The sequence below is a fragment of the Molossus molossus genome, unplaced genomic scaffold (genome assembly GCF_014108415.1).
Source record: "Molossus molossus isolate mMolMol1 unplaced genomic scaffold, mMolMol1.p scaffold_m16_p_14, whole genome shotgun sequence".
NCBI lineage: Eukaryota > Metazoa > Chordata > Mammalia > Chiroptera > Molossidae > Molossus > Molossus molossus.
Window position 1 is genome coordinate 32,202,596 of NW_023425349.1, and position 15,724 is coordinate 32,218,319.

General features: G+C 36.4%; 1 protein-coding gene across 1 annotated transcript in view; it reads right to left on the bottom strand.

Annotated features, from left to right (window-relative positions):
* The window catches only part of DCAF10 (DDB1 and CUL4 associated factor 10), a 47,847-nt gene that overhangs the window by 22,388 nt on the left and 9,735 nt on the right, over nucleotides 1–15,724 (bottom strand). The window contains exon 2 of the mRNA XM_036261641.1: nucleotides 12,728–12,841. Coding sequence (XP_036117534.1) covers nucleotides 12,728–12,841 — 114 coding nt within the window. The remainder of the gene's footprint in view (nucleotides 1–12,727; nucleotides 12,842–15,724) is intronic.

Genomic DNA, 15,724 nt, shown 5'->3' on the forward strand with positions numbered 1-15,724 from the left:
ATAATTATACAAGATAATTGTGTGGAATATGCAAAGAAAACAAAGTGTCTAGGCAAGACTTCATGATGGTGTCATTTGAACTGACTTTAAAAGATGAGCAGGAACTCTTACAGAGGCATGTAAGGGTGAGGTACTCAGAGGCTTTTTAGGAGTGCTGTGTATGCAAGAGAGACAAGTAGAGAATCTATCACAGATTTAGTCTATAATGATTCTCAATAATTATTTCTTTTTTTTTTTTTTTTTGGTACATGCCCTTAGCGGGAACTGAACCCAGGATTCTCTGGTCCGCCGGCCAACGCTCCAACCATGAGCCAAACCGGCCAGGGCTCAATAATTATTTCTTAATTATAAACACATACTCACTAAAAATATTTTTTAATGGAAAAAAAATTCACCACCAAAAATAACTGTTGTTCCTATATTTCAAACCTAATATTATCACATAAATATTCTGCATATCATTAAAGATTTATTGACAAACTTTTTTTTTTTAATTATTTTTTATTGATTAATTTTTGTTACAGATGATTTTCCTTTTTCCCCCCACTGATTCCCTCCTCCCCCCCCCTCCCTGCCCCTTCCCCTGATTGTTGTCCATGTCCACTGTTCATGCATACATGCATATAAGTTCTGTGGTTCATCCCTCCCCCACCTCCCCACTCCTTAGGGGATTGTTCATTCTTTTTTTTAAATCTACACCTGAGGATATTTATTCCATTGATTTTTAGAGAGAGTGGAAGGGAAGGAGGGCAGTGGGGAGAGAGAGAGAAAGAGAAAGAAACATCAATGTGTGAGAGACACATGCCTCAACTAGGGCTGGGGATCGAACCTGCAACCCAGATACTTGCCCTTGACTGGGAATCGAACCCAAAACCCTTTGGTCTGTGGGCCAGCACTCTAACCACTGAGCAACACCAGCCAGGATGACAAAATCATTCTTTTTATTTTTAAATATGTTTTTATTGATTTTTTTTAGAGAGGAATGGAGAGAGAAACATCAATGTGAGAGAGAAACATCGTTCAGCTGCCTCCTGTACACCCCCTACTGGAGATGGAGCCCACAACCTGGGCATGTACCCTGACCAGGAATTTAACTGGGACCTCTCAGTCCACGGGACGACACTCAATCCACTGAGCCACACAGGCTGGACAACAAAATCATTCTTAATGGCTGAGTAGCATTCACAGTATGAATAAACCATAAACTTTTTTCTTTTCTTTTTTTTTTTAATCCTTAGCAGAGGATATTTTTTCCATTTATCTTCAGACTGAGTGGGAGGGAGAGAGTGAGAGAGAGAGAGAAATATCAACGTGAGAGACACACTGACTGGCTGCCTCCCGCGTGACCCTGACCAGGACCGGAGACCGAACTGCAACCGAGGTACATGCCCTTGACCAGAATTGAACACGCATCTCTTTGGTCTGCAGGCCGATGCTCTAACCACTTAGCAAACCAGCCAGGGCTCTTTTTTCTTTTTTAATTGTTGGATGTTTAGATTGCTTCCATTTTTTTTACTATTATAAAATGCTACGAAAAATATTTTAACAGCTAAATATTAGTCAAATCCCTAGTTATTTTTCTAAGTACATTCCCAGAAAAATGTATTGCTAAGTAAAAAGGGATTTTTAAAAAAGGCTTTTGATACATATAGCCAAATTATCTTCAAAAGAACATACTAATAATATACAGTTCCACCAGCAATTAAGAGAGTGTCTATTTCTCCCACCCATTGCCACATAGATATTTTAAAAATTCTAAGTACTAGGAAAAAAACATCTCGTTTTAAGTTTACTTTTTAATAAAGATTAACTTTTTTCATATTAATTGGAGGATTATTTTTTTTGTGAATTGCTGTTCATGTTCCTCACTAATTTTCCTTTTGCTGTATTATTTTTATTAATGAGTTATAAAATCTCTTTATAGTAACAATTGTATATCTTAGTTTTTCAAATACAGTGTGTTAAATGTATTTTCCACATATATTCCTATCTTTCAATGTGGTTTATGTTTTTTTACTATATCAAAATTTTAGTTATTATATTGTCAAATCCATTTTTCCCCTTAGAGTTTTACCTTTACTGGTGAGGTTTTTTTAATGCGTTCCACACATGACCGGAATTATATAATCACAAAAAACGCAATGACAAAAGGCTACTGAAAGCCAGTCAAACTTTTAAAATAAATTGATCATTATCATAAGAGTAACCATAAATTTGAAAATTTAGGGGAAAAATATAACAAGGTATTTTGTTTAGTCAAGAGAAAATACTTAATGCACATATGGATTGAAAACTCCAGTGGGATTATACTGCTGGAGGCCATAGTAGTCTTCCCTGAAGGGTTTAAGGAAAGGGAGTGACATGATTAAATAAGCATTTCAGAAAGGTCTCTGAGGTGGCTAGGTTCCAAAACCCTTGGATTTTCATAAAAAATAAAATAAAGTGGGGGATTGGGTTTTAAATTTTTGTCAGTAAGACTGTTGAAAAATTACCACTGTTACATGAAAACATATTTTAAAACCAATAATGTAGAAAGAATATAATCTTAAAACAAAAACCAGTAATTTTGAATTGAATAAATTTACCTTAGTGAAAAATTCAATACTCTGACTTTAGTTTTCTCATTTTTTGCCTCAAAGTTTTATCTGTTAATTTTGGTATTAGAGCCCTGGCCAGGTAGTTCAGTTGATTAGAGCATCATCCCAATATGATAAGATTGCAGGTTTGATCCCCAATCAGGAATCAACCAATGAATGCATAAATAAATGGAACAACAAATTAATGTCTCCCCCCTCCTCCCCACTCCCTTCTTCTCTCTCTAAAATAAAAAATTTTTTAAAGTTGGTATTAGAGAATTATTGGTAAAGAGAGTAAATTATTTTTAAAAAAATAAGAATGTAGAGTGGGAGGCCAGTTAAGCACCTACAGTTCTTATCCCAAAGTAAGCATATGAAAAGAAAGTAAAGTTTTAGACAAGTTCTTAGAGATCTGGTCCAATCCTCTCAAATGAAACTCAGTCTAGCCTAATCAGTTAAAAATTGTAATATGTTTTTAACTCCATGGTCCCTAATAAACAGGAGACACTCCGTCATAAACACTGAAATCTATGAGTTTCTGAGTTATATAACTCCATATGTCCCCATCAAACCCCAACATATGACAATAGTAGCTCTAGATAACATCCAGATAAACTGAGGTCTTTATTATCTGAAGACAACTGGTAAAGGATAACAGCAAATGAAATTGAAATATTTTAGCCCTGGCCGGTTTGGCTCAGCGGTTAGAGCGTCGGCCTGCGGTCCGGAGAGACCCGGGTTCGGTTCCCGCTAAGGGCACGTACCTCGGTTGCAGTTTGTCCCCGGCCCTGGTTGGTCGTGCGGGTGGCAGCCACTCGATGTGTTCCTTTCACATCGATGTTTCCCTCTCTCTCTCTTCCTCTCTCTCCCTCCCACTCTGTCTGTACAAAAAATGGAAAAATGTCCTCGGATGAGGATAAAAAAAAAAAAAATAAAAAAGAAATTGAAATATTTTAAAACAGGTACCAATATTTCATTGTACAAGGGAAATAAAGTGTTGAGTATTTATCTAAAAAGAACAACAAAAAAATCATGAAAATAAATAAGCCTTTTTTACATTTATTTAACTATATGCAAATTCTTAGAATACAGTCTTTTTTGCCTAATCTTTCCAGTAAAATTATGACAGCAGGATATTGTATCCTTACTTCATTTTTAAGTTTTGTACTGTAATCACAAAGAAGGTCATTTTCTGTATAATATTCAAGGGCTTTATCAATTTTCCCAAAGGCCTTTCCTTAGTCCTGTAAGATACTTACATAATTTTTCAAAGTACCTATCATGTCATCATTTCTATAATTTTCTTTTCTGTAATTGATAACTAGTCCAACTCTATTAAATCCTCCTTTTCCAAACATTTTATATGTAATCAATTTTAAACCATCACTTCCAGGGTTTTGTAAAATTCTGTATCTTTTGCAAAATAAGAAACTTCATGTTCCCAGGGATAAGCACTGCATTTATAGTAGAGTGTTTGAAATATAACAATCTGGAAAAGACCAACAAAGACAGTGGGAAGGAAAAATAGATTCTGGGATATTTAAATGGATACTAGTTTTTTAACTGCCATATCACTAAGTAAATGTTCTTATGATAACCTCAGTTCCCCCTGTAACCACATAACTGGGGGGAACTTCATTATTAAATGAACTCTTAAATCCACATACAGAGTCCTCATGAATGATAAGTAAGCCTGTACAATGGGCTCAAGAATTTAAATTACATACTTTCCCCAAATATGAAGCAACAGAAAATATTCTCCACAGCTATCAACATTATTTTACAAGTAAGCAAATCTCAAAAATACAAAATGAACTAAAAGATATTGTGCAAAAGACTATCTAGAACCAAACCAGGAAGTACATGCCCACATCTCTGAACAGTACAGTGAGATGGTCTAATGGAACTGAGTATGAATTCTAGCTTTACCACTTGTATATAAGACCTAGGGCAAGTCTCTTTATCTGAGTTGCAGTTTCTTCATTCCTTAAAATGGGTACAATATCTGTCTCACATCAGGATATCATAAGAATTAAACAATATAATGTATGAAAAAGTGCTTCACAAAAGGTTTGGCACATGGTAAGCACTCAAAAAATGGAAGTTAGTATTATTAAGTAACACACATTTAAGCTCATGCCAGGGACCCCTCAGAACCTTACTCAAAACTCTTAAGTTATATGTACTTCTAAAAAAGCTTCAAAATGTTTTTCTAACCAACAGATAAGAAGCAAATTCAAATTTGTGGGTGTGGGGTATTAGGGTAGGTACACTGATAGCTGACATTGATAAGGAACACAAATTCCAATAGCAGATTAGTCCGAGGTCATTTTGAGTAGGGGCAAACAACTTGACATCTTTTCTTTTTGAGGTAATAAAATTTTAAATTGTAAAATATTAGAAACATAGAAAAAATTATGAAAAATATAACAAACACCTGTGATACCCACCACCCAGCTTTATCAAATTTTAACATTTTATATCATTCAATTTTTAAAAACATGATAAACACAGTTGAAGTACCCTGTATATCCCTCCCCAATCCCATTCCCCTCACACCCTCTCCAGAGGTAACCACTATCCAAAATTTGTTGTTACTCCCCATGCAAGTTTTAATACCATGAATTCATAAATATGTAGCCATAAACAATTGATCATATTGTTTTGCACTCTACTCTGTAAATACTTAATAAGCACCCACTATATGCTAGGCATAGTTCTAGGTGCTGGGGATAAAGCAGAGAACAAACAGACAAATACATACCCTCATCAGGCTTGTATCTGTATATCTTCAAACTTTATATAAATGGTATCACACTGTACAGTTCATTCTACAGTTTGCTTTTCTGGCTCAACCTTGAATTTCTGACATGTATCTCAGGTGCTGATTCTTCTAGTTCATTTATTTTAACTGATGTATAGTATTCCATTGTATAAATATACCAAAGTTCATCTTCCTCTTAGAGATTTATTGCCAACTTCTAATACTAATAATGCTATAGTGAATTTATTATTATTTTTAATCCTCACCCAAGGACATTTTTTCCATTTTTTGTTCAGACAGAGTGGGAGGAAGAGAGAAAGAGAGAAACATCGATGTGAAAGGGACACATCGAGTGGCTGCCACCTGCACGACTCAACCAGGGCCAGGGACAAACCGCAACCAAGGCACGCGCCCTTAGCGGGAACCGAACCTGGGTCTCTCTGGACTGCAGGCCGACGTTCTAACCACTGAGCAAAACCGGCCAGTGCTATAGTGAATTTTCTTAACATATCTCCTTGCTCACATGTGCTTTCATTTATTTTTTAAAAATTGATCTTCAATTTTATCAGATCTTGCTAAATTGCTCTTCAAAACAATTTTACCAATTTATACTCTGTTAATATCTAAGAGTTTCTATTTCTCAACATCTTTGTCTATACTTAGTATTTCTTCTGTTATTTTTATTTACAGTTCCATGATAACTAGTAAGCTTCAAAATCTTTCCATATTTATTATGCATTTTTAGTGTCTTTTATGTGATTCTCTGTAAATTCTGTTCCAGGATAATTGTATTATATATTCTGGACACCAATCCATTTTTTTTTTTTTTTATCCTCACCCGAGGACATTTTTCCATTTTTTGTACAGGTAGAGTGGGAGGGAGAGAGAGTGAGAAACATCGACGTGAAGGGACACATCGAGTGGCTGCCACCCGCACGACCAACCAGGGCCAGGGACAAACTGCAACCAAAGTACGTGCCCTTAGCGGGAACCGCACCCGGGTCTCTCCGGACCGCAGGCCGACGCTCTAACTGCTGAGCCAAACTGGCCAGGGCACCAATCCATTTTTTAGTTATGTGTGTTAAAAACATCTTCTCCTACTAGCCTGTAGCTTATCTTCTCATGAAGTTTTACATTTTAATGCAGTTGAACTTATTAATCCTTAATGGTTTATGCTTTTAGTGTCTTAAAAATCCCTTTATCATACTTAGAACATAAATATATTCTATATTCCTTCTAAAGCTTTAAAGGTTTGCTTTCATAATTAGGTTTTTAATCTAACTACTAGTTACTTTTAGTTATGAGATAAAAATCTAATTTTATTTTATTTTTTCATATATATAACCAATTCTCTGTTTTCCACTCTCCCATCCTCACACTGATTTTTAATGCCCCTGCTGTCATGTCAAATTTCTGGAAGCTCTATTCCATTCCATTGGTCACTTAATCTCTACCTGTCCTAAGACTATGTTTGATATCTGGAGAGGTGAGTACTCCTACCATCTTAGTCTTCCTCAAAACAGTCTCAGATATTCATGGCACTTTGCTATTCAATATGAATTTTAAAATCAAGTTATACGAACTTGATATTTTTATTAAAACTGCACTAAATTTATAGGTTAATTTGGGAAGAACTGACTTTTCATGACACTGAGTTTTTTCCTCAAAGAAGACTTTCATTTGTTTTTGGACCGTATGGTAATGTGAATTTAGGCCCCACACATACACAAAGGCTGGCTTGTGGTTAGAAATTCACAGAGATTTTCTGACACCTCTCTACCCAATGCCACAGTTTAGATGAATATGGTGATTTATTTCTAGATAACCTTTATGCTAAAATTATAACCCTCTGGAGTCCCACCCTTCCGTAGAGTTTTCTATTAGACTCCTCGCCTTCAACTGGCCACAGAATTAACTCTCCTGTCCTCTGTACTCCTCATACATGTTAAAACAGAACAGTAAAAGACAGCTTGAATACCTGTTTACTTCCTTGCATTCCTGCTTCTAATTCATTTCTGACCCTAGGAGCCCTTTCTTTCTTATCAGCTCAATTGTACATTAAAAATATATATATTTAGCCCTGGCTAGGTGGCTTAGTTGGTTGAAGTGTCATCCTGAACCTGTCACCAAAAGGTTTTTGGTTCAACTCCTGATCAGTGCACATACTTAGGTTGTGGTTTGATCCCCAGCCAGGTATGTATGGGAGGCAACCGACGGATGATTTTTTCTCACATCATTGTTTCTCTCCCTCTCTCTCTTCCCCTTCCTCTCCTGCTAAAAAATCAATTTAAAAAATATCCTCCTGCCCTGGCTGGTTTGGCTCAGTGGTCAGAGTGTCAACCTGCAGACCAGAGAGACCAGGTTTGGTTCCCACTAAGGGCACATACCTCAGTTGCAGTTTGTCCCTGGCTCCGGTTGGGGTTGTGTGGGTGGCAGCCAGTCAATGTGTCTCTCTCACATCAATATTTCTCTCTCCCTCCCACTCTATCTGAAGATAAATGCAAAAATATCCTTGGGTAAGGATAAAAAAATTTTTTTTTAAATCCTCCTTTTAAAATATGTATTGTTGCATTTTATCCCTATTAAAGACTTTGGTCTTCCACCTGTCCAATAATGGTAACCTATATCAGTTTTCCTTTTCCATTCTGAGCAATCTTATTTTTGGTAAATCTATAAAGAGCACATAAATTATTTTGTTTTTCATTCAGATTGCTGTCTCGGTGTCTTTTAATAAAGATCAATCCATTTATACCTACTGTGAACTACACATATATTTGGAGTTATTTCTACTTCTACTTATCATCCCTTTCCTTTGCTTTATTTATTTTACTTTTTTAAGCTTTCCTGTCTTTTACTGAACTGATCAAGTTTTCAATATTCTCTTTTCCCCCTTTTCTACTAGTTTGGAAGCTGTAAACTGTATTTCTATTATTTTCATTACTTTTAGTTTAGTTTTTAATCATATATATTTAATTTTACATTGTCTGAAAGAGTATGAAATTAGTTTATATTTCTATCTCCTCCTGAAAAAGACAGAGAACTTACCACGTTATACCTTCCCACAGAAAAAAACTCTCTCCCCTACATGCCCAGCTTGTGTGGCTCAGTGGATTAAGCATCATTCCATGGACAGAGAGGTCCCGGTTCAATTCCCAGTCAGGACACATGCCAGAGTTGCACACTTGATCCCCAGTAGGGGGTGTACAGGAGGCAGCCGATTGATGCTTCTCTCTCACATCAATATTTCTCTCTCTCTCTCCAAAAAAAAAAAACAATGAAAACATATTTAAAAATACAAACAAACAAAAAACTCCCCTATACATATAAACTATTTTCTGTTACTCTCTAGAACTACATTGTCCAGTTGGGTAGCCAATAGCCACAAGTGGCTTTTGAGTCCTTGATATGTGGCCAGTCTGAAGTGAGATGTACTCTGGACTTGGAGGATTTAGCATGAAAAAATATAAGTAAAATGTTACAATAAATTTTTTTTTTTATCCTCACCGGAGGACATTTTTCCATTTTTTGTTCAGGTAGAGTGGGAGGGAGAGAGAGGAAGAGAGAGAGAGAGAGAAACATCGACGTGAAAAGAACACATCGAGTGGCTGCCACCCGCACAACCGACCAGGGCCGGGGACAAACTGCAACCGAGGTACGCGCCCTTAGCGGGAACCGAACCCAGGTCTCTCAGGACCGCAGGCCGACGCTCTAACCGCTGAGCCAAACCGGCCAGGGCTTTGCATTTTTTGTTCAGATAGAGTGGAAGGGGGGGAGAGAGAGAGAGAGAGAGAGAGAGAGACAGACAGACAGACAGACAGACAGACATGAAAGGAATACATTGAGTGGTTGCCACCCGCACGACCCAACCAGGGCCAGGGACAAACTGCAAACAAGGTACGTGCCCTTAGCTGGAACCAAACCCGGGTCTCTCTGGACCGCAGGCCGATGCTCTTACCACTGGGCCAAACTGGCCAGGGTTACAATAAATTTTATACTGATTACATGCCGAAATAATATTTTAGCCCTGGCCTATTTGGCTCAGCAGCAGAGCATCAGCCCGTGGACCAATGAGTCATGGGTTCAATTCCGGTCAAGGGCATATATTTTGGTTGCGGTTTGTCCCTGGCCCTGGTCAGGGTCGTGTGGGGAGCAACCAGTCGGTGTCCTTCTCACATCGATGTTTCTTTCTCTCCCTCCCTCCCTCCATCCCTCCATCCTACTCTATCTGAAGATAAATAGAAAAATATCCTCAGGTGAGGATAAAAAAATAATAATATTTTGGACATACTGGGTTAAATAAAATTTAGTATTAAAATTTAATTTCAAATGTTTCTTTTTTAATTAACTAGAACATTTAAAATCACATATGTGGCCAGAATTACAATTTTAATGGATAGTGCTAATCCAGAATTTTAATTTTGTTTTAAATGCACTCCCTAAAAATACCTTAAATGATTATATTTCTGCTATTAATAATTAATAACATTTATCATTTCACCTGATTAAAATTCTTCATTCTAAAATAACAGTTTAGTCTGGCCAGTGTGGCTCAGTGGTTGAGCACCGACCCATCCATCCATCAATTCCTGGTCAGGGCTCATGTCCAGGTTGTGGGCCTGATCCTCAGTGGGGGGCATGCAAGAGATGGCCAGTCGATGTTCTCTCTTATCAATGTTTCTCTCTCTCTCTCCCCCTCTCTTCCCCTCTCTCTCTAATATCAATAAAGAAAAAAATACAAATAAAATAAAATAACAGTTTACATGGATATGACATGATATTGCTTTAGTATTTAAGATATAATTCCATTTTCTCCTAGCATCAACTGTTGCTGACGAGAAACCTTCTGTTAGTTTAATTATCATACCTCTTTTGGTCATCTGGCTTCTAACTTTGGTGGCTGTTAAGATTTTCTCTTTATCCTTGATATTCTAGTTTTACTACAACCTGTCTAGATGTGGATTTTCTTTCTTTAACCTACTTGACATTCTAGATTCTACTCTTGATGGAAGGACTCAGGTCCTTCTTCAATGCTAAGAATTCTCAGCCTCTGTGTCCCTGTCTTCAAAAATCAATTCTCCACCAATCTCTGAATCTTCTTTTTTTAAAATTCTTATATATGTTGGCGTTTCTCAATTAATTTTCTATGTCTTTTAACTATTCTTTCATATTTATATCATTTTTCTGGGTCCTGCATGAATTTTTTTGTATTATTTTCCAACCCATTAATTCTATCATCAATGGTGTAATGGGTAAATTTATCTCATCTGCTGAGTTTATGGGTTTTTTTGGTATGTGCCCCTAGAGGGAACTGAACCCAGGACTCTCTGGTCCACAGGCCAACGCTCCAACCGCTGAGCCAAACCAGCCAGGGCCCATCGGCTGAGTTTTTTATATACCAAATACAAAGAATTCTAGTTGGTTCATTTCTACATTAACTGTTCTTGTTTCATCTCTTTTGTTTCAAAGTTTTTTTTTAGCTCTCTTTAAATGAAAAGTACCCCATAACTTATTTCTTTGAGCTTTCTAAAAATGCTTTAAAAGTTTCTTCTAATAAATGGAATACTATGCAGCCGTTAAAAAGAATAATATCATCCCATAGACACTAACATGGAATGATTTCTAAATATGTTATGAAGTGAAAAAGCCAAGGTACATAATAGCATGTGTAGAATGCTACCATTTATATAAAAGTGTATGTATGTGTGTGAATATGCTTGTATATGCACAAACTATCTCAGAAAAGATAGCAAAAAATGGAATAGTGGTTGCCTCTGGGGAGGGGAACTGGGTGGCTAGGGGACAGAGGTGGGAGATAGACTTACTTTTCACTGTTTACCCTTTTGTACTTTTGAATTTTGTACCACGTGCATGTATTACCTAGTCAAAAAAAATAAATAATTTATTTTAAAAAATAAATAGTCTTTGTTGGACTACTCCATAAAATTAATTTCATCCAGAGAAAAATCCTGTTCTAGTCACTTTTTTTTTTATATTAATATTAGATGTCTTCATGAGTTTTGGGATTTGGGTTGAAGGCTCATTTTGAGTAGGAAAGGTTGTTTTCTCCCTTTCTGTCTGTCTCTTCCTATTTAGTGGTTTTATAGTTGCCCCTACTTGTATTTCTGGACCCCTAATCCACAACTAGACTTTATAATGACATTCAGGCCTCCAGTTTCATGATGCTATTGGAGCTATCACATATGTACATTCGATGACTGACTCGGTAATGACTTCATCAATTCTTAGTCATGAGTCTGTCTTTATCACTATAACGTAAGCCCTGGGTAGTTAATAGCTTTTTCCTTTATCAGCCGTTCACAAATGATACATTGCAACCAAACCCCTGGTTTCATGTAGTAGTTCTGGTTTCTGCCTCACATGAGGCATTTTAGCACTTTTGGTTCCTGACAGGAGCCAAACAACTGCATGTCAGTGCCAGACAAACCCAGTGGTCTTGTGGTTTAAACCATGCTAGCAGCTTTGTGTCAATGTTCACTTTCTGGCCCACAAAGATGTTTGTCATTGTTTCACAGCCTGGGTATATCTTTTGTGCTATTTAATCTTTTGTTCTATGTGTTTAGAGCATAGGGGTTATATTAAAACTCAGTATGTCATCTTGACTAGAAGTAATTTCCACATTTCTTTTTTTAAATTAAAAGTAATCATTATAAAAATAATATAATCTCTTTACATAAAGTTTAGAAAATAGAAAATCATTCATAATCTACACATTCTAACTCATCCACTGTTAGCATTTTTAAATATTTCCTTCTAATCTTTTTTTTCATCACATCATATTTGTACAATTTTTATCATGATTTTAGCCTATATTATCCCAAGCTTTTGTCTATGTTGATATGTAGTCTTTATGACCATCATTTTAATGACTGCATATTAATCCACCAAGCTGTTCAACTGTAATCTACTTCCCACATTATTGAGAATTTAAGGAGTTTCCAACAATGCTATAAAGAAGTGCATATATAAAGAAGTGCACATGTGCTTTTTCCTCTCAATAGTTTGCATTTTGGGGGTGGTGGTGAGACATGCTAAATAATAGGACTGCCATAATTCTACATGGATCATTAGCCTAAAGGCATTACAGTACTATTATAATACTGGCTAAGGTTCATAATAATAATCCTAATATATGAAGAGAAAAAGAAATCATGTGAAAGTGAAAAATGCGTTTCAGAAAGATTCAAACCAAAATAATTAACAGCAAGTACTATAATTAAAGGGATAAGTTTCACAAAGGGTAAGATTCACAATTCACAAATGTGTATCTCTAGCACTGCTGGACAAGGCATTACACATTTTCATGAACTTCCAAAACAGAATATTTTGGGTCACACTAACAAAGTTCACTTTTAACTATAATACTAACCTGATATTATTTACACAGTCTTCATGAGCTTCAGAGAGTGTTTTTATGTGCTTTGATGATATGGGGTCAAAAAGCAGAACTTCAGTCTGTTCACAAGCAACTGTCAGCACTGACCTGAAAGATAATGACACATTTCTCTTATTTAGTTTTCTAGCATTCTCTGGTTATTGATATTCATTTATTTATAATTACACAAACTATAAGTGAATTACTTCTTTTTGCCCATGTTAGTAGCAAATATTTAAAAATATTGACACTATCCACTATTGGCACTAAGAAATGGTACTCTCATGCATTATGGTGGAGTATAAACTGGTACAGTTTATGTTTAGAGAGTACCAGTATCTATCAAAACTTTAAATGTGCATACTTTTTTTTTTATCCTCACCCGAGGACATTTTTACATTTATCTTCAGATAGAGTAGGAGGGAGAGAGGGAGGAAAAGAGAGAGAAACATCGATGTGAGAGAGACATATCAACTGATTGCCACCCACACAACCCCAACCAGGGCCTGGGACAAACTGCAACCGAGATAAGAGCCCTTAGCGGAAACCGAACCCAGGTCTTTCTGGTCTGTGGGCCGATGCTCTAACCGCTGAACTAAACCAGCCAGGGCAAGTGTACATACCTTTTGACTTAGCAATTTTTCTGGGTATTTAATCTAAAGACATAATCATTCATAAATACAAATATTGTAAGGAGAAACTGAAAGAAACCTAAATGTATATGAAGAAGGAATGATTTTGAAAAGGGATAGCTTTATATAGATATGATATGAAAGAACTTCAAAACATATATATATATATTTTTTTTTTATCCTCACCCGAGGACATTTTTCCATTTTTTGTACAGAGAGAGTGGGAGGGAGAGAGAGGAAGAGAGAGAGAGGGAAACATCGATGTGAAAGGGACACATCGAGTGGCTGCCACCCGCACGACCCAACCAGGGCCGGGGACAAACTGCAACCGAGGTACGTGCCCTTAGCGGGAACCGAACCCGGGTCTCTCCGGACCGCAGGCAGACGCTCCAACCGCTGAGCCAAACCGGCCAGGGCCAAAACATATTTTTAAATGAGAAAAGCTGGTAGCAGAAGAACATGCATAGATGAGGCAACTTAGAGGAATAATCTCATACAACAAAATTATGTTTTTCTTTATCAGTATCTATTAAAATGCACTGAAAAAGATCTGGTATATATCCTATCAGTTAGATATAGTCAAGCAATATTTTCCTCATGGTTTTTTATTATTGTCTCTAGTTTCAACCCTTCCCTATTACAAAGTTATATTTTTATAAACCTTTTACAAGTCCCATTTTAATTTCTGAAAATCCACTGTCTTTTACTGATTTTGATTAAGTCTAGTTTTCTGTAGGCACTGCTCTTTCAGATTCAGATCTAGCAAATGAAATCCGGAGTCTTTGAAACTGCAGGTCTTCCCAATTTATAGCCAATAACAAGTGGAATTTGTAAACTTAAGCTGAAAATGTACAAGACAATTTCAAATAGTTGAACTTTTGTATTCAGAAAAAAACTTTTTAGATAAACTAGAAGAGAAAAAAAGTCTACTAAACTGAAACCTTTTCTATATTTAGTAATCATAAAATTATCCTTCAAAGGGTGTCTGCATAAACACCTTTTTTTTTTTAGATAAGTGGACTTCTAAATTTAGTATATCTGAAGGACTTCTGTGTCAACCACTGAGCCACATCAAGAGTAAAAAATATTCAAATTAATATCTACAATTTTAAAAGATATATAAATAGCCATTTCTTTATGTTAGAAGAGTCATGGATGAACTTTTCTCCTTTTGTGCATAAAAGAAAAAAAATCATTTGTGAATCAGTGATTCTGAGTCTTAACCTTAAAGATTGTAAATAAGAGATGTATAAAACAGTTTTTGCTTTAATCCAATTATGATCTATTTCTGTATGTGGCATGACATGTAACTTTTTTTTCCGCCTTTTTATTGATTTTAGAGAAAGAGGAAAAGAAAGGGAGAGATAGAAACATCAATGAGGGTACATCAATTGTCCGCCTCCTGCATGCTCCCCACTGGGGATTGGGCCCACAACCTGAGCATGTGCCCTGACTGGGAATCGAACTGGCGACCTCTTGGTGCATGGGTTGACGCTCAACCACTGAGCCACATCAGCCGGACTTGACTTGTAACTTTTAAAGTGTGTATTATTTGTCCCAATATCAAAGCATAGACTTTTCTCATTGGTTTGAAATGTCATCTTTATCATATGTATAAGTTTTGTTTTTGTACTTATATTCTATGGAACACTACCACACTATTTTAATTTCTAAAAGTGTATTTGATATGTGGCAAGGCAAGATACCCTCATTGCTTTATAAACATTTTTCGGGAGGCTAATATTATGCTCTCTTCCAAGTGAATTTTAGGTATAGCATGCCAGGTCCTAGTAAAACATCTTATTGATATTTTTTGTTGTTGTTGTTAACATCCTCACCTGAAGATATTTTTACTACTGATGTTTTAGATAGAGTGGAAGGGAGGGAAGGACGACGGGGTGGGGGGGGAGAGAGAGAGAGAGAGAGAGAGAGAGAGAGAGAGAGAGAGAGAAAGAAACATCAATGTGAAAAAGACATGTCTATTAGTTGCCTCCTGCACAACCCTGACTGGGGCTGGGGATCAAACTTGCAACCCTTTGGTCCACGGGTAGATGCTCTAACTGCTGAACCAAACTGGCCAGGGCTTATTGGTATTTTTATTGGGTTGCCCTGACTTTAAAAATTAACTCAGTAAAATTTATATCATACAGTATTGTATCATTTCATCAGTAATATGCATACTTTTCCACATATTCAAGATTTTCTTAGCAAGAATATCTTAGCAATTTTTGGACTTTGAACGTCCTTATACATTTAGAATCAACTTATCAAGTCATGCATACACACACACACACAAATCCAGATGGTTTTAATTGGAGTTGTTATAACTCTATAAGTAAGTTAGCCTAGAATTGACATT